Source organism: Schistocerca serialis, chromosome 1 (genome assembly GCF_023864345.2).
Source record: "Schistocerca serialis cubense isolate TAMUIC-IGC-003099 chromosome 1, iqSchSeri2.2, whole genome shotgun sequence".
NCBI classification, from domain to species: Eukaryota; Metazoa; Arthropoda; class Insecta; order Orthoptera; family Acrididae; genus Schistocerca; species Schistocerca serialis.
The window spans coordinates 120,305,219-120,323,649 of NC_064638.1; the positions used below are offsets into that span (position 1 = coordinate 120,305,219).

The 18,431-nt window shown below is 37.6% G+C and overlaps 1 protein-coding gene across 1 annotated transcript in view; it reads left to right on the top strand.

The window, feature by feature from the left end:
- LOC126463709 (kinesin-like protein Klp98A) overlaps positions 1-18,431 on the top strand; it is a 419,586-nt gene that overhangs the window by 334,167 nt on the left and 66,988 nt on the right. Inside the window, exons 14-15 of the mRNA XM_050096180.1 lie at positions 6,898-7,071; positions 13,573-13,722. Coding sequence (XP_049952137.1) covers positions 6,898-7,071; positions 13,573-13,722 — 324 coding nt within the window. The remainder of the gene's footprint in view (positions 1-6,897; positions 7,072-13,572; positions 13,723-18,431) is intronic.

The following is an 18,431-nucleotide window of genomic DNA, read 5'->3' on the forward strand; positions in this document are numbered from 1 at the left end:
GCATGATCTTGGAGCCGTGAAAATTCGGTTTGGCCATCGACATGGAAGCATGGCTGGGATACCTCCATGATTTTTTGCATTTTGGATTATTGTAATGAACACAATTTTCATCCTCGATCACAATTCTATGCAGAAATCCCTGCCATTTTTGCCTCTGAAGCAACTGTTCACAAACACACAAATGCTGTTCAACATCTCTTAGTTTCAGCTCACACAGGATCCAAGTTCCTTCTTTCTGAGTCATGCCCATAGCCTTGAGTTTGACATAAGTCATCACTAAGCGATGTCTCCAATTCTGCATCTTCGAAAACATTCTCTCTTCCACCACTATGCTTGTCTGTGACATTAAAATCACCGTTCTTGAAGTGTTGAAACCAATCATGACATATTCTTTCACTAATAGCATCCTTACCATACATACTTGAGAGCATTTGATGAGACTCAGCCGCTGTTTTCTTCATAGTGAAACAAAACAGTAACACCTCCCACAACTGATGAGAATTAGGCTCGTAAATGGACATTTTCAATCAAGAACAACTTTACGATGCAGAAATAAATCGATTAATGTTTGAATGAGATTATGTTGACCGAGGTCCAAGCTAACCACCTGATGTCTGTGATCTGTTTCTTTCGACCGCTACTTATCGCTGTTGCCACCTGTTGGCAAACGGTGGAAGCAAAGTTGTACACTGTGAAAATAAACTAAATTTTTATAACATTTTTTTATAATTGTTTAATTAGAAAATAATGTATTTATTATATTGTAGGCATTATCTTCTTTCATCTGGTGTATGACAAACGTAACTTTCGTGATGGTTTCAGTTATTACAATTTATTATAAACAATAATGGTAATAATGTTAATAATTTTTTAACTATTACAGCTTCAGACATGGATATATGTTGAGTGACCTCGTCCCATTGCCATGGTTCCAAAACTGTTGTTGGTTTTTCTGTAGCATGCTTGCAATGAATTTTACGTATTTTCATCAAAATTATATTACTGACAATATTCCAAATCCGAAGCCCCTCCATCTCAGCTGATCCCATGACCATGCCACTGAAACACACCGCTCATTCTGCCTGGGAAAACACCGATGACCACTGGGTGTCTTGTCTTGCTAACCGCCTTTACTTGCACTCAGTTCACATTCTACAGTCCGTCTGACAGCTGCCCACTCCAACAGACATTCACAGTGGCTCACAGCTGATTCATCAGATTCATTCCATCTTGCAGCAGATGAAACAGCAGCTTGTAAAGTTACAGTGGATGGTGATGGAACTGATGGTGATGGCTCAAGGTGTGGAGATAGAAGTCAGCGTGTGTACTTTTTTCCATATACGCTATGACCCAGAAACCCTGTCCGATCTTCTCTTAACTAGCACATCAAGAAATGGTAGTTGGCCATCTTTTTTCAAGTTCCACTGTGCATTTTATATCATGATGTGTAGAGCTTAAATATTTCAGGGACTCTTGAAGCTTTTCAGCTCCATATGGCCACACCACAAACGTGTCGTCCACATACCAATAGAAAGATGTGGGTTTCAACTTAGCAGATTCTAGTGCCTTTGCTTAAAAGTTTTCCACAGGAAATAGTGGATTATCCATTGCCACGCCATTAGTTTGTTAATAATATTTTCTATCAAACAGGAAATAATTTAATGTCAGAATGTGCCTAAAGAGCTTTGTGAAACAATTGTTGGTCTCTTCTGTGATGACTTCCAAGGAATCAGAAAATGGAACGCTCTTAAAGAGTGAGACTACATCAAAATTGACCATATCATTCATATGTGGATGCCGCAATTGACTGAAGTAATGTACTCGCTAAAAATGCTTTTCACATATTTTGCCAGCTGGTATGGAGGTGCACAATTATTAGTAACTATGTGTCTTAGACAAATTCTTTCCTTGTGCACCTAAGGAAGACCTTAACAATATTAGGAAAAAGGAAGTTGCCATATAGTGGAGAAGCTGAGTTGCAGATAGGCACAACAAAAAGACTGTTCCAAATGAAGCTTTCAGCCCGTAAGACCTTCATCAAAAATACACACACACACACACACACACACACACACACACACACACACACGCGCGCGCGCGCACACTCTCTCTCTCTCTCTGTGTGTGTGTGTGTGTGTGTGTGTGTGTGTGTGTGTGTGTGTGTGTGTGTGTGTCCTTGTCCTCCCACAGGTTTAGCAGTGCTACTTGTTGTCCCTTGGAGGTGTTGGATCTTAGCATTGGCACCCAGTAAGTGCTCTACAGGTTTCACAGCAAACCTATTCTGCTGCTTCCAGTGAGGGAAAAGCTACAACATGCTCCATGAGCTAATGTACTGTACTGTTCTGTTGGTAGAATTTTGGAGTGGGTGTGAAATTTAGGTCTTTAGCAAGTATGCTCATTGCATCCTAGTACAGATGTTTCTAATTGAGATTAAGTGCAGTGTGGCTCCCTGCATTATGTCTTGCCTTAGTGTGGAAGTTACCAGATTTTGCTTTTTGGCATGCAGATGTTTTAAACAACATAAATTTTGCTTGCAACCATGTTGTATCATCAATCCACTTTGAAGAACCTGCAGAGTGTTTAGCTGACTTGTAAAAAGTGACATCTGCCAACCATAGAGTGTCATAAATTCCATCTTGTACTAGAGCCAGGCTTGAATGGTGCACGATTCTATTTCTCGTTGGCATATTAATGTGATGCTTGATTTTAGCAAAAGTAGATACAACTTGAAACTTTCTGGCAGATTAAAACTGTGTGCTGGACCGAGACTCGAACTCAGGACCTTTGCCCTTCGTGAAACTTTCAACTTGTACATGTCGACATCTCATTAGGAAGGTCAGCATACTCAGAAGTTATCCAGCTTGTGTTTCTTGTGGAACATCTCCTGCTCATAGGCTGAAATGATATGATCATTCAGGTTTCCTCGGTGTGATTGATTAATAGTGAGCTTCCAGGTGTTCAGCCAAGTTGTTTCCATTTTCTGCCCAATATTTGGATTACCGATCCAGCCGTCATCTTCAGGAGTTGCAAGTTTTTTTATTATGTGTAATCTATGCCTGGACACCAAGCTGACTGTGGGCTGTTGTTGGCCTCATGCTGCTATTTATTGTCTAGTTTGATTCCCAATAACTACTTCACTCTTTGGTGCTCTTTTATTTTGCAGAGCATATAGATTCCCACAGTGTTTTCCAACTCTGATAGATGTGATGTTCAGCGCAATTTTAATAAATTGTGTGCCAGTCCCCAACAGTTATTTAAATTGAAACCTCCATCCCTGTTTATTAGGTTTTCTGACATATTTATTTTGGTAGCCTCCTTAATTATGCTGTCTCAGAAACATGTTGTTTGCAGCATGATACTGGTATTATCAAATTTCATTTAATGTGATTATATTTGAATAGGTTATAGCTGTTTTCAAGAGTCTCCCAATTCAATTCTTTCAGTATCGTCATGACACTCTCCCACCAGAATTTGAAAACACTGAAGGAATTTGCATCTCATGGAGCATAATTGCTTGCTATGTAAAACAAAAGAGCATAGAAGAGAACAGTGGATGTAAGGAATTGAACTTGCCTGTAAATAGTGGCATAAGGCCAACAATAGCTCACAATCTGGATGGAGTCTACACAATGAGTACGTGTAATAATAAAACTCGCAGTACCCCCCCCCCCCCCCCCCCCCCTCTCCCTCTCTCCATGGCTGGCCATTTCACATGTATTGAAGAAAAAAAAAAAGGGGGGGGAGGGGGGGCAGTTGAACTTTCTTAAATGTTGTTCGTTACAATGACGACTCGCAGCTCAGCTGTAACATTGTGATATCTGTGGTATGGCCATATTCCTCATAAGGAATATACTTCTCATCCTTGCTTACAACAAATGTTTACATGTGTACCTCGTATATAAAATCATTTTCAGTCTCAGTTAGCAATATCATTTTCCAGCAACCACTGCACTGTAGAAGGAAATCTGTTGTAATATGGGACCGTGGCATATTTGTCTCTTTGCCCTTCATAAACAATAAGTGTAGTACAGATTCCTCATCTCATTGTTATCCTAGCACATCTGAACTATGGTAGGGGTGACATCACAGAAGTCATCAACAGAACATGTGATGTCAGTTTCTATAAAAATTTGATACAAAGTACAGGTGTTTTAGAACAGTATGTTCAGTAAAAGAAAAATTTTAACGGTGAAGAAAAAGCGAAAGTGATTCAAGAAATCGAGAATGGAGCTAAAAAGGTTGACTTATGTTGTCAATATGGCCAAGTGATTTGGAAGAACAAGTATAAAATTTTTACTGCATTTGAACTAAATGGATCTAAAATTAAGTGGTTACAAAAACCTGAACAGAGCAATGTGGGTGAAGTCTGCTTAAATCATTTAAGCAACAGAGAATCATCAATGTACCATTTTGTGGACCTCTCGTTATGGTGAAAGCAGAAGAATTTGCCAAGAAATTAAAAGATGAGGAATTTGTATGCAGCAGTGGATGGATTGAAAGATTCAAGCAATGCCATAGCATTGCTTTTTGCAAAGTGAGTGATGAAGCCAACAGTGTGAATACTGAAACAATCCAACTGTGTGGCCTAGAATTTGTGAAGGATATGAAGACAGTGACATCTGTAATGCAGACAAAATTGACATTTTCTTTAAATTGATATCTGACAAAACTCTGAAATTCAAGGGCGAAAAATGTGTTGGCGGCAAGTTCTCTAAATAACAAATAACTGTTCTGGCTTGTGCTAATGTAGATAGAACTCAGAAGAATAAATTGCTCATGATAGGTAAATAAAAAATTCTAGGTGTTCTAAGCATGTAAAAAATCTGCCAGAACACTAAAATGGTAATAAAAGTCCTGGATGACTTCTGAACTCTTTGAAGCTGAAATAAGGCATTGGGATCGGGAGCTTAGAAGTCAGAAAAGGAAGACATTGGTTCTTGTTGAAGACTGTTCATCACAAGGTCTGGAAAATATTAAGCTTCTTTTAGTTCCTGCAAATACAATAAGCTTATTGCAGCCCATGTACCAAGGAGTAATTAGGAGTCCAAAATGTCACCATCATAAGCTCATGTTACTGAAAATGATACAATTCATTAAGGAAAAAGCAGGCTTATTCTGTTACACTAATGGATGTGATCAGATGCATACCAAAGCTTGGAGCTGGGTCACAGCCAAAACCATCAAGAATTCTTTCTGTGATATGGGAATCACAACTGAAGGAATAAATGCTGCTGAAATTGAAGGCACATTTGATGACACTGATGATCTGCCACTATCTGCATTGCTGCAAGAAATCAACTGTGATATTCTCAATCAGTGCAACCATGAAATAAATGCAACAATAGATGTTGACTTTGTTACAGCCAAAGCGAAAACTGAAGATGAAATTGCAAATGAAGTGAAGAATCAGGATCACAGTGACCATGAAGTGAGCAATGGAGGGATGAAGAAGAAGAGGAAAAAGAAAAAAATAAAGTGCCTGTCCCTACTGTGAGTGATGCTTTAGAACCGATTAGAATTATGATCATGTTCTATGAAGTTAGGGGACAAAGCGGTGAAACTACAAGTGAAATAATGAACGTAAAATTTAATTTAGGAAGTGCTTATTGGGTAAATAGACAGCAGACTAAAATGACTGATTACTTCTCTTCTAAGTAAAGAAGTTTGGTGAGTACTCGACATACTGCTGTATATACTGTATTCATGTAGGCTTAAGAGTGAATTCTGTATGTAAAATAAAACAAGGCTAAATAAATTTGTTCTTTTTGATTTGCCATCACAATAGGCTGAAAATATGGATCTCAGTTACAGTGACACTCATTTATAACAACGTAATTTTCAAAGTCATCTGAATATTGTTATAGCCAGGTTCCACTGAAATTATTTATGAGTAAATATGTCACTCTAACATTAAAATGTCTTTGGCACAATTTTGAAGTACACAATGAGCTGTTAAAAAAGAAAAAAATATCAACATGCACAGAAATGACATTAAATTCCAGTCCCTCTAGTATTCTGGTTCTAAGTATTGACATTTAAGGCTTAGTTGTGCAGGCCTTAGAGATAGTATGTTGCCCATATAATTCATAACTCTCTCTCTCTCTCTCTCTCTCTCTCTCTCTCTCTCTGTGTGTGTGTGTGTGTGTGTGTGTGTGTGTGTGTGTGTGTGTTCGTGTTCAGTTTTACTTTTACCACAAATAACCCACAATTCCATAATTGTCAGTGAAAATTATCTGTTGTTCCCTTTCCATCTCCCAATAATTATGTCTCCTTTCCTTGACACACTTTTCATCTTCCCTCTAGTGCCACATCTTTTCCCCCCTCCCCACAACTGTCAGATCTAATGATCACTCATCAAATGTTAGTGTACCATTAGTGTACCTTTGTTTCCTTATGACACAATCACAAAAGTGTTTCACAATGGTTCTGATCAGTCAGTGTTTATCATGAGACTAAAGCACCTACTGCAAGCAGTGATGTAATGTTCTCGTTCCCCTTTCAACGTAAGTATACTTATATTGATAACACAATGGGAATGTCACATCACTGCTTGCAGCATGTGCTTTAATCTGAAGATGAACACTGGCTAGGCAAAACATGGTATGTATTATGAAATGATAGATTGTATCATAATGAAATAAAAGAAGTCAATCAAGCAGCCACACATTTCCATTGAAATATGTCATTTTTTTCCTTCCATTCATTTATAAATCAAGTTATTTTCAGTAAAAAAAGGAGAATGTTGTTTAAGTTTGATGTTGCTTATCACGTATCGTGTATTTTTGTCTCATGATTTTTTTGAACACAGTGTCTCAAGAGCTTGTTTTTGTTTTAATTCTAGCTTCAAGTTAAATGTTTTCATTAACTGTTTCAAATGCGCTACTTTGCTTTGTTCAGGAGCGTCAACAAATGGAGCAGGATTATGAACAACAACGTCGGAAGTTGGCAGAAGATTGGCAGCGGCTAGAACAACACCAACAGGATGACTTAGCTGTTCTTAAGCAGAAGGAGGCAGAATTATGTAGGAAACGTGAAGCCCTAGAAGCAGAGAGAGCATTTTCAATGTCTCAGGTATTGTTCAGTTTCCTATTTCTGTCATATACAGATGTATAGAGAACTGTCTGAAATGAAGAAAAATTTCATTGAACTGTGAAAATAACCTATATTGTGGTACTTTGACACTTGAGCTAAAGAAGCCAACAGTAGCTAGTGAACAATATATTAGTTGTGTTCCATTTCACATCACAAAACAGTGGGATTAAAAAGGTAAACATGCAAAGAGAAAATTCTTAAATAACTAATTACCTCTTATTGAGTTTAATCTTGCAAGGCTGCCATAATCTCACAAATTTTTTGTGTAATTCACAGATGTCAGTTTGGGCATTTTTATGATTTTCCATTATTTTGTTGCATGTTTCCTTATTAATGTGCATGCAGTTGTAGAAAAAGGAATTATTTTATTTTAGCTATAAAGATATCATGCTTCACTCCTGCTTTTTATTATTTCAGATGTAGTTATCTGTTACCACGGTAATTTTCGTACATGAAAAATGAAGTACAAATTTCCCTATTGTTGTCTGTTTTGGATTATAGTTTCTATGCTATCACTGCAATAGAAGAGCCCTTTGCATGTTAAAAGATATCTCCTGTTATACAGTTCTGTACAAAGATATGGTGTAAGAACAGAAAAACTTTTAATTTGCATATAGTTATCATTTATACATTTTTGGTGCCAGTTTTATTCTGTTGTTTGTTTACTTTTATTTTGTGTTTTCTGTTTTATACATATTGATGGCAGAAGAGGTTTATGAAAATGGTGTGTGTTACAACTCTGTGACAGTCTTAAACAGATCTTACGTGTATCTGCAGTGTTCCTCCGTACAACTCACCTTATTAGACTAGGAGTTACCAACATATATGATTGTCTTGATGTATTATCCATACCTCTGTACACAAATGCACAGAAAAATATATCACCAGCACTGAAGAAATTTGAAGTTTATCATTGACTACCTTGTATCAAGTCTTACACTGATAAAAACTCCAGAAACAAACATATTTAGAATTGTATTTTTTTGACAGCATATGTTTTATCTAATAAGGGAAGTGTTTTATAAATTAATCAAAGCGCCATAATCTCACAACATTTACATCAAATAAGTACTCCACAAGCCACCATGTGGTGCGTGCTGAAGGGTTTATTGAACCACCACTAGTCATTTCTTTTCCTGTTATACTCACAGGTGGAGCAAGGGAGAAATGACTGTCTATATGCCTCTGTATGTTCCCTCATTTCTCTTACCTTCTCTTTGTGAAGTACGTCGGCAACAATACAGTTGTTTTGCAGTCAGCTGAAAATGCTGGTTCTCTAAATTTTTTCAACATGAAAAGAACATTGTCTCCTCACTAGGGACTTCCATTGCAGTTCAGGAAGCATGTCCACAATACTGACTTGTTGATCAAGGCAGCTGGTAACAAATCTAGCAGCACAACAATGAATTGTTTCAGTGTCATACTTTAATGTGACATGTTGGGGACCTCAAACACTCATACATGCTTAATAATGTGTTGCACAAGTGATCCGTTTGCAGTCTCCTTTATAGATGAGCTACATTTGCCCAAAATTCTCCCAATAAGTGGAATTCAGCCATTTGTCTTCCCTTCTATCAGCCTTACATGGTTGTTCCATTTCGTACTGCTTTGCCACATTATGCCTAGATATTTGGAAACTACCACTCCTCTCCTACAAACTGAGGTTGGCCAACCGTCTTAATATCCCCCAGCCTTCACCATTGCATACTAGAACAATGACAACTCATGATGTTGTGGCTGGCTTTTGCCAGCCACAACCCCACAGTGCTCTCAATGTCTCTTCTAAGGCCCTCACCCCCCCCTGAATTATCGGTATTATTCAGGGGTCTCAGTTTCATCTGCAAATGTGCATTTACTATTTACTCATGCTGCTTTGGTTAAGGACTTACTTTTCTTCACATGCAATGTTGGCTGGAAGTATCACTTTGCAACCCAGTCTCAAATCCTTTCCAGACCTGACACTGAAACCTGCCTTGAACAGTTCAGACCACGATCGTCCTTGATCCACCACTGCTACCTCAAAATCACCCCTTCCAAGCTTATTGAGAATTCTTAACGTCCAACACTGTTTCACCATCTTTCAGGTTCCCACAGCATAACCATAACTTGTCTAATGCAAAACTCCAGGCTGTTTGTTCTGTAAAATCTGATGAATCCATCATTATCCTCCCAGAGACAAGGCCTATACTACTCTGGTACTTGATCGATTGGAGTACGTAAGTGAGGTTTTATGCCAGGTTTGTGACACTTCTCCATATAGCGTCTGCCATCAAGGTCCCATCCCTGTGGTACAAACGGATCTAAAGTCCTTCCTTAAAACCATAGGCCCCTCTCAAGGACTAACACCTCAATCTATAGAACTTCTTACCCCACCCAAATGATGGACCCCCACCTTTTACCAACTTCCTAAGATCCACAGACATGATCACCTCAGCTGTCCCTATAATTTCTGTCTTCAAAGCACCCACTGACTGTATCACTGCCTTTGATATCATCATGTGCAACCTATAGTACAAAGACTCTCCTCCTATATTAAAGACACCAAATATTTTCTAGCTAGTCCAAAATCTGTGCTTGTCTCACTCCCAGCACACAACTTTCATGTCATCATTGATGCCACCTCTCCTATACTAACATCCTCTTATTGTCCTCGTCCTCACTGAGGGTCAGCTACACAAAAAAAAAAGTGCTTACATTTTGATAGTTGTCATTCTTTCCTTTTAAAATGTTTTCTTCCATAGAGCCTTTGGATTCAGCAGCAGACTCTTTACAGCAATACACCCCTCTCCCCCCCATTCCACCCCACAATATCCTGTTCAGATGCTATCATCCTTCTGCAGCAATCTTACTTTCACTCATGTCTATTCCTCCCACCTGTGTATCATGTACAATGCACTTAGCTTTCCACTCTTATTGACTCATGTACAATGTTTTTCTAGTCTTGCATATTACCCTATCTTCCACCTTTCAGTTCTCAGGTTTTCAAATCTCATTCAGTACAGGCACCAAGAGCCAGTCTTTCATTCTCATTCTGCCCAATAAGTCTTCATTGACCATGGGTTCTGTGTGACTTTTCCATCCCCATTTCCTAAACCTCATCAGTCCTTTCCCTTTGTCCCATCATTCTACTGCAATTTCCTGGAGAACTACTGATGACATCCTTCTCTCTGATGTACACCCACTGTTGAGAATAATGTACTGTGTTCTATTACTTAAGAAGTCTACAAGAAATTCACATATCTGGGAACCTTTTCTGTATGTTTGGACCTTTTGTTAACAATCTGCAGTGGGGAACAATGTCAAATGCTGTCTGGAAACCTAGGAATATGGATTCTGCCTGTTGGCCTTCATCCGTGGTTCGCAGGCTATTGTGAGGAGAGGCCGAGCTGAGTTTCATATGAATAATGTTTTATAAATACATGCTGATTTGTGGACAGCTTTTCCATTTCAAGAATATGTGTGGCATTCAAAATTAGAATATGTTCAGTAATTCTTCAGCAAATCAAAATTAAGAATATGGATTTGTAATTATGTGGGTCTGTTCTTTCACCCTTCTTACATATAGGTGTCAGCTGCAATTTTTTCCATTCACTTCGCTCTTTGCAGTGGATGAGATATATGTGATAAGTGCAAGCTAAGTAAGAGTCCAGTGCCGTAGAGTATTTACTCTCTGTAAAACTGAATTGGGGTTCTGTCTGGATCTATTAACTTACTGGTTTTCAATTCTTTCAGTTGCGTCTCTACATCAGGGTTACTGTGTCCTCCATACAGGAGTCTGTGCAATGATGAAATGATTGTATGTTTGCACAACCCTCCTGCATGAGTGATTTCTTAAATGTGAAATATAAAACTTTAGCTTTCCTTTTGCTGCCTTCTATTGCCACACCAAACTGAAGCCTTCGATTAGCTTAGTGATTTTATGTAGGACCAGAATTTTCTCTGCTTCTCAGCAAGGTCTTTTGATAAGGCATGCTGGTGGAAGTTGTAGTATGCTTTGTGCACTGATCTTCTTACAGATGAACAAATTTCTACTAATTTTTGCCTATTGACATTTTCACATTCATTTTTGAACTGAGAGCGCAACTGTCTGTGCTTCCTTAGCATTTTCCTAATTTTGTTATTAAACCTTGATGGGTCTTTTCTATCCTTAATCCACTTACTCGACATGTACTTCTCCACAACACTATTGACAATCAGTTTTAACTTTGTCTGTACTTCCACCTTGTCCATTATATTGGAATTAAATGATATCCATTCATTGTCTACGTAGGATTGTAATGCTTGCTTGTTTGCTGTTTCCAGCATAAATACTCTTCTACCCTTCTTGGTAAATTTGTTAACTTCAGTAACCATTGTCATTATGATGATATCACAATCACTTATCCCTGTATCCATACTGACACTGCCAATAAAGTCAGACACATTTGTAGCTATAAGGTCTAAAATATTTCTATTGTATATGGATCACTGAAGTAGCTGCTCAAGACAGTTTTCAGAAAATGTGGTGAGAACTACCTCACAAGATTGCCTGTCCATACCACTTGCAATGAATCCATAAAAGTTCCACTTTATACTCGATAGGTTAAAGTCTTGTCCACGTAATATTGCACGATCTAGGTATTTCCACACTGCTGAGCATAGACTTGATTTGAATGATTCAATTATTGTTACTGTGGAATTCCCAGTATAAACACCTGACGATCACCTTGCATTCACCAATCCAATCACTAACTTCCAGATAAATTTGCTCTCAGGCTCAATTTTGACCTTAACAAACACAATATTTTCATCGACTGCAATGAACACTAACACTACTGTGGCATCTAATCTGTCTTTTCAATATGCATACCATGCCTTGTTAAATACTTTGCATTTCATCAAGAGTTAGTTCTGTGAATAGTTTGAGTGTGACAACTTTCCTGGAGGGCAATAAATGTGGGAACTTTGTTAAGAATTCTTCGGAAATTTATTGTTAAAGTTTCGACACTCAAAGTGACTTTCCTTCATGTGCAATCTGATTTCACTCTCTGCATATTGACTGTCATGTGTTAATTGGAGGGCACATCAGAACTATCTCCTAGACTAAAAAAAGCCCCATGTCCACTCCACTCTTAATCAATGGAATCCTTGGATGAGGTCCTCTGTTCAGCCCCAAAGCAAAAGGACCCCAATAAATTTTGGGCATGATACTACAAATTGTGGGCTTTGCTTGCACCTTGTGAGGAAGGCCAGCAACTTTTATCACTTCTCACAGCTACCAGCACTAACTGAAGGTGGCCTGGAATGTAAGTGAGAGGTGTCATTGGTACTGACATGAGCCGCAACTTGCAGATGACTGCACCATGCGCTCTTGATAGCTACAGGCAGTGCCTTCTCCACATTGCACTTCTTTCCCACCCTGAACGCTATTTTACTTGGGGCTCCATAATGTGCCTAACATTGGACTTCCCAATGGCACATCAGTGAAGTCTTTCAGAAAAATGCAGTTTCTGAAAAATCAACCCATCAATCTTAAGTAATTTTTCTTGTTCAGCTCTACCAAAATTGGATTTATGAGAACTTATATTGCTTTCTCTGTGAATAATGCTTTATGGAAGCTAGTTTGAAAGGTTGTTAAAAGGTTCATTATGATTTAGTTTAATTTTTCCAAAGATTTGAAATCTATAGCACAATGATCTTCCTTGAACCAGCAGTCTCAAAGTGTAATGATAACTAGGTAAATTGATGAAACAGGGTTGGAACTACCAACCAAATCTTACATGACTGATTTCAGATTTCAATGCCCAAAATTGTTAATAATGTCAGGAAAGAAATTGATTTAGTTTAGTGGATTGATAGATGGGACATGAAGAATCCAAGAAGGGAGGCACAGGCAGCCCTACTATTCATTGAGTTTTTGATACTTACTACCATCAGGTAGAGGAAGCAGTCCCCACACAGTAAACAAACTGCTGTGGGTAGACTAGCAGTGCAGCAAAGAAAGCTACTTTTGCCTTCCTCATGCAATGCTAGCAGTATGCAACTCATGTAAGTAACAAATGTGAATTTCAGTAGTTAAAGGTATCATCTACAATGAGTATGGAATTGCTTCATCCCTCACTTTGGAAGCAAATAAACTTTCAGTGCAAGATGACATTGACTATTACTACTACTGCAGTGTGACACGTAGTATTGTTGTTTTTGGAGCCACTTTTTCAGGGAGAGGGGGCTCAATGATCATGAAAAGTTTGACAGATAGTGGGGAAATTTGTCCTGAATTCTGTTGGTAACTTCTAGTAATTCAGAAATATGTAATGTCCAGTATGGGGAGAATACAGTCAATTCAACAACTCATCCCTCTTAACTCATATTTACCTTGGAATATAGGGCATCTATGTATTTCAAAAGACTACCAGAGCCATTCTCCTCATCTGCCATCAAAGAACTGTAGTACTCATTTTTGCTTGATTGATTAGACTGCTATAATGTGCATGCTGATAGGTTGAGAGTGAAGGTAAAATTGTGTCAGCTCTTCGGGAAGAACTAATACGCCAACGCAGTGAACTGGAGACTGAAGTGATACGGCTTCTCACAAACTGCTTCAAAGATAACAATCTATCAAAGGATAAGGTGTTGGCAGTTGCACAGAAGGTGAAGTATTTTTTGGACTGTTTTGCTAATCTTCTTAATATGCATTCTGATTGCAACTGTTAGTTTCACTTTATTTGTTGTATTATTGTGCAATAATTTTGGAGTTGGGCAATTACCAAGTATCTAGATCTCTGGAGACAATGCATTTGTTGGAGGAGGAGGCGAGGGGATGCTGGCTGATTTGTGACAAATACATAATCTACAAATATCCAAAATGGCTTAAGACAAAAATTGTATAACAGTCCAACAAATAAAGTTAAACTGACAATTGTAAACAGAATAGATTCATTTAAGGGGGGGGGGGGGGGGGGGGGGTTAGGACGTCAAACTGGCCGACTTGGAGCAGGAGAGGCACCAAAGGGCATTTTATTTTCTACTGTCTATACTTTTACAAATAGATTCATAAAACTTTGTCAGTATGACCAGGAAGGATTCAGGATTCACACTCATAGCAGTGGAGGTGCAAAAACAACAAAATAAATTTTTTTTTAGATATGAAATTTCATCATTATTTTCACTTACTGTTGGCTGCATTTGTTGCTATAGGTACATTTTTCTTCACAAGTAAGAGAGATTCTTTGATGAATTTTGCACCGCATACAAACCATACTTACAGGTGTATGAAACTCTAGAATTTTCTAAATCTATTAAAAACTATGGTGAAAATTGAGATAATTAACTACAAAATTTGATTTTTTGTAGACATAAAGTTTAAAACGTAACAGCTCATTCATTTTTTCATAAATTAAATAGATTGTAGAGTTTCAGACACCTGTAAGTATGGTTTTTATGCTGAGCAAAATTCATCGAACATTCTCTCTTACTTATGAAGAAAAGTGTACCTATAGCAACAAATGCAGCCAATAGTGAGTAAAAAAATGATGAAATTTCACATGTAAAAAAAATTATTTTGTTATGTTTTTGAACTTCCGCTGCTACGAGTGTGTATACTGAATCCTTCCTGGTCATTCTGACAAAGTTTTATTAATTTACTTGTAAAAGTATAGACAGTGGAAATTAAAATGTCCTGTGGTGCCTCTCCTGCTCCAAGTCGGCCCGTTTGACGTCCTATCCCCCCCCCCCCCCCCCCCCCCCCCCCTCTTTAAACAATTGTCATGGTGTCATGGGTGTGGACTCAAGTTAAATGAAAAGCATAGTTGACCATTAAAGTGACACTGAAAATGATTTCTCCAAAATAAAAGTAAAATAATTGTGTGTTTGATGCAATAATTTTAAAGAGGTGCGGTAGCACATGAGGAATATGCTAGATGGGAATTGGGAATATTGTGGAAGGAGGAAGGGACATTATGATGTACCCTATGTAATTTATATTTTTGATTATGTCATTGTTTTAGTTTTTATCACATTTTAACTTACATCTTAGATGTCTATGCATTTATTCACAAATAATACTGGACTGCAAACAAGAACATCAGAGGAGTAAGTTTGAAGTCAGAAATTGATTTTTGAGAAATGGTTTGCTGAATGTTGTTCTACAGCTATCAGCATTTAATCACATAGAAGCATTAATTAAAGAACTTGCATTATCAAGAAGCAGTAGAAATGTATGAAATGCATTAGCACTGACATTTGTAACTGATCAGAGTAATAGTTAGAATAGTCATAGTGTTTTATCAGCAGTGGAAGCACTTAGTGGTTCAAACCATAATGTGTTCTTGTAGCTATGTGGAACAGTCACACGTTAGTATCTGTTGTGCCACTTAAATCCAATATAGAAGAAAAACACAAAACTGGAAATGAACGAAACTAATCATGAGAAGCACAGTCATTCCTTGTGGCTCTATTTTACAAAATAATTTTTATTATTCATCATTGAACATATTGCCAGATCATTAGCCATTCTATACCAGGGTAATTTTAGATGGTTGTTGTTGTTGTGGTCTTCAGTCCAGATACTGGTTTGATGCAGCTCTTGTAATTTTAGATGGATCCAGATACTTTTGAAAATTTTTATCAAAGTCCGTAAGACCTCTTATTCTTTGCTAATGTTTTATTTTAATTTTTGCTAATTTTTATTTTTATTTTCACTCTCAAACTAATGTGAAATGCAATAGATAGGCATATTTGTATTAAAAAATCCAGAAAAACTTATGTTCATCACTCTTTTTCATTTTTATTTTCACTCACAAAAAATATGAAGTACGGTAGATAGGAATATTTGTAATAAAAAATCATTGGGAGAAATTACATTTGCAGTCTCGAGTCAGTTTCTTAGTGTTAGGTTCATGTAGGGATCAGTTTATGTGAATAGTGTCTTTCAGGTGGGCAGCCATTGATCCTGAGTGATACTTGTTCTTCAAAAATAAAAATCATTTTTGAAATGAAATTTCACAAATATATGTGGATCCAAACATAGTAGCCAGGTATATGGCTAATTATTTTTGCCATTTTCATATTTTTCTGGGATATGTTTATTCCAAAATTCCTCAGCAGTTGCAGTTTTACACATCTGCAAGGAAATATCTTCCTGCAAGTCTGTTATCTTCATTTGGAGTAAAGGCTTTGAAAGACAGAACAGCTTTGCAGCCACATCCATCCATTCTGCCACAGGAGAAACTTCAAAAGATGATTTTAAGAATTGTGCAGCTTCTCTATCTATGAAAAGTCTTAGAATCTTGCTGCAAATTCCTTCTTAAAAGCTGACATAAAATTTGAGAATACTGAAATGTTCATTTTAGAATTATTTTTATATTCAAAAATTGTTGAAAAAATGAAGAAATTCTTGACTTGGTATGTCTTTTTTCAAAGACATCCAGCTTGCGATGGAAAGAAGATACACTTTGTATCCGTCCACATATTAGTATCCCATTTCCTTGTAGCTCAGTATTGAGCACATTGAAATGTTTCAGAATGTCTGTCAAGAAAGCCACAGCTAGCATACTGCATTCGTTTGGTAAGAACTCCAAATGGTTTTCCACTTCTTGTGAATCCACATTTTCTAATAAGCATGTTACTTCTTTTATTTGCCACAAATGTTCAATCATTTGACCTTTACTTAGCCAGTGAACATTGTTGTTCTGCAGTAAATCAGAATGTGCTAAATCACACTCGGAAAGAAACTCTCTAACTGTCTGTGCTGAAGAGCAGAATGAGATCTCATAAAATTAATCAACTTGATCAAACTGTCCATTACTTCTTTCAGAGTCACACTAAGTTTTCCAAAAAGGATAGTCTGGTGAATTATGAAATGAAAAGATAGTAGCCCAGCATTCTTATCTTTGATTCTCTTTACTAGTCCTTTTTCTTTCCGATCATATTAGAGCCCAGTCAGAAAATGGATGTTTGTTCTTCAGCAACAATGTTGCATGATTTATCTAGTGCTGTTCCACAGCAAGGTGCCTTCTGTATAAGTTCAAGTAAACTACTTTTGGTGTCAATAATTTCAGTTCTTCTTGTATTACTTCTTGCTGACAATGGAATACCTTGAGTTGTGGCAACAACATACTTTTTCTCTTCATAAAATGCCACGGCCACTTCCAGCAGACACTTTTTTACTATATCACAGTCTGGAAATGGCTTCTGGTGTTTATTAAGTGTCCAACACATATTCATTGGTGCTTCTGCAGATTTTTCGCACACACTCATAAAGAAAGCTGAGAAAGCCATGCTTTTTTGTTAGAAGCTAGATATGCCTGTAGTTTATCTTGACAAGTGTTACTATCTAGATGAAAGTTTGTATGGTGCTGCGGATGAGTTGTTTCATAGTGTCACTTTAAATTGGCACTTTCCACAAGAGTGACAGTTTTGTTGCATATGAGGCAAACTGGAACAGCTCGAGGCCTAACATTCACCATACAATGATATTCTTCAGTCCACTCAGTCAAAAACTTCCTGTTTTCACTAACAACTTTATTGCTTTTTAGGATCCATATCAACACAAAGGAAATGTTACACACCTGGATATTAATGAAATGCTTCATATGAGATTGCAGCAACTAGTGAGGAAGTGGCAATAAAATTTGTGCACTTATTTAGACTCATTCTGTATCAAAATACTGACACCCGGCACACAGCACATGCTGTGGCACTACAAAGGAGCTACTTCCATATCAAAGTGTATGCTGCCGCACACCAAAGGAGCCTCACTGCGAAGGAGCCGCTCTGCAAATGAGGCACTTTGTTGCCAAAGATCACTGCCACCGAATGAACTCACTGAAGCTAGTACAAAAAATGGTGTTTAAATGAATATGCCGTCTCTGATTTAAGAGAGATTTCAGAGGTTGCCAGAGTCTGAAATCGATTTATAAAATCCTTGTTCATTAAATAAAATTGTTTTGTTGCATTTGTGTGTGCAGAGCTCTTATGTGGATCGACATAACGTGCTGTACAGGCCGGCCAGCTTGCTCCCTCAGCATAGCAACTGTGTATTTAATCTACCTATAACTAACCATTAAGAATTCCAATTATTTGGCTGTTAATTGTACACTACTAGAAAAAATTGCAAGGGTGGTGCTCAAATGAACTGTTAGTTACAGAAAAATATTTTCTTCAATAACTTGAGTATGTAATTAAACAATGTAGGAAAAGATAGATTGCTACTTACTGTAAAGACGACACATCAAGCTGCAGACAGGCACGATTGAAAGACAATCACATATAGCTTTCAGCCACAATCTTCGTCAGCAGGGGCAGGGGGGAGATAGAGAGAGAGAGAGAGAGAGAGAGAGAGAGAGAGAGAGAGACAAAAG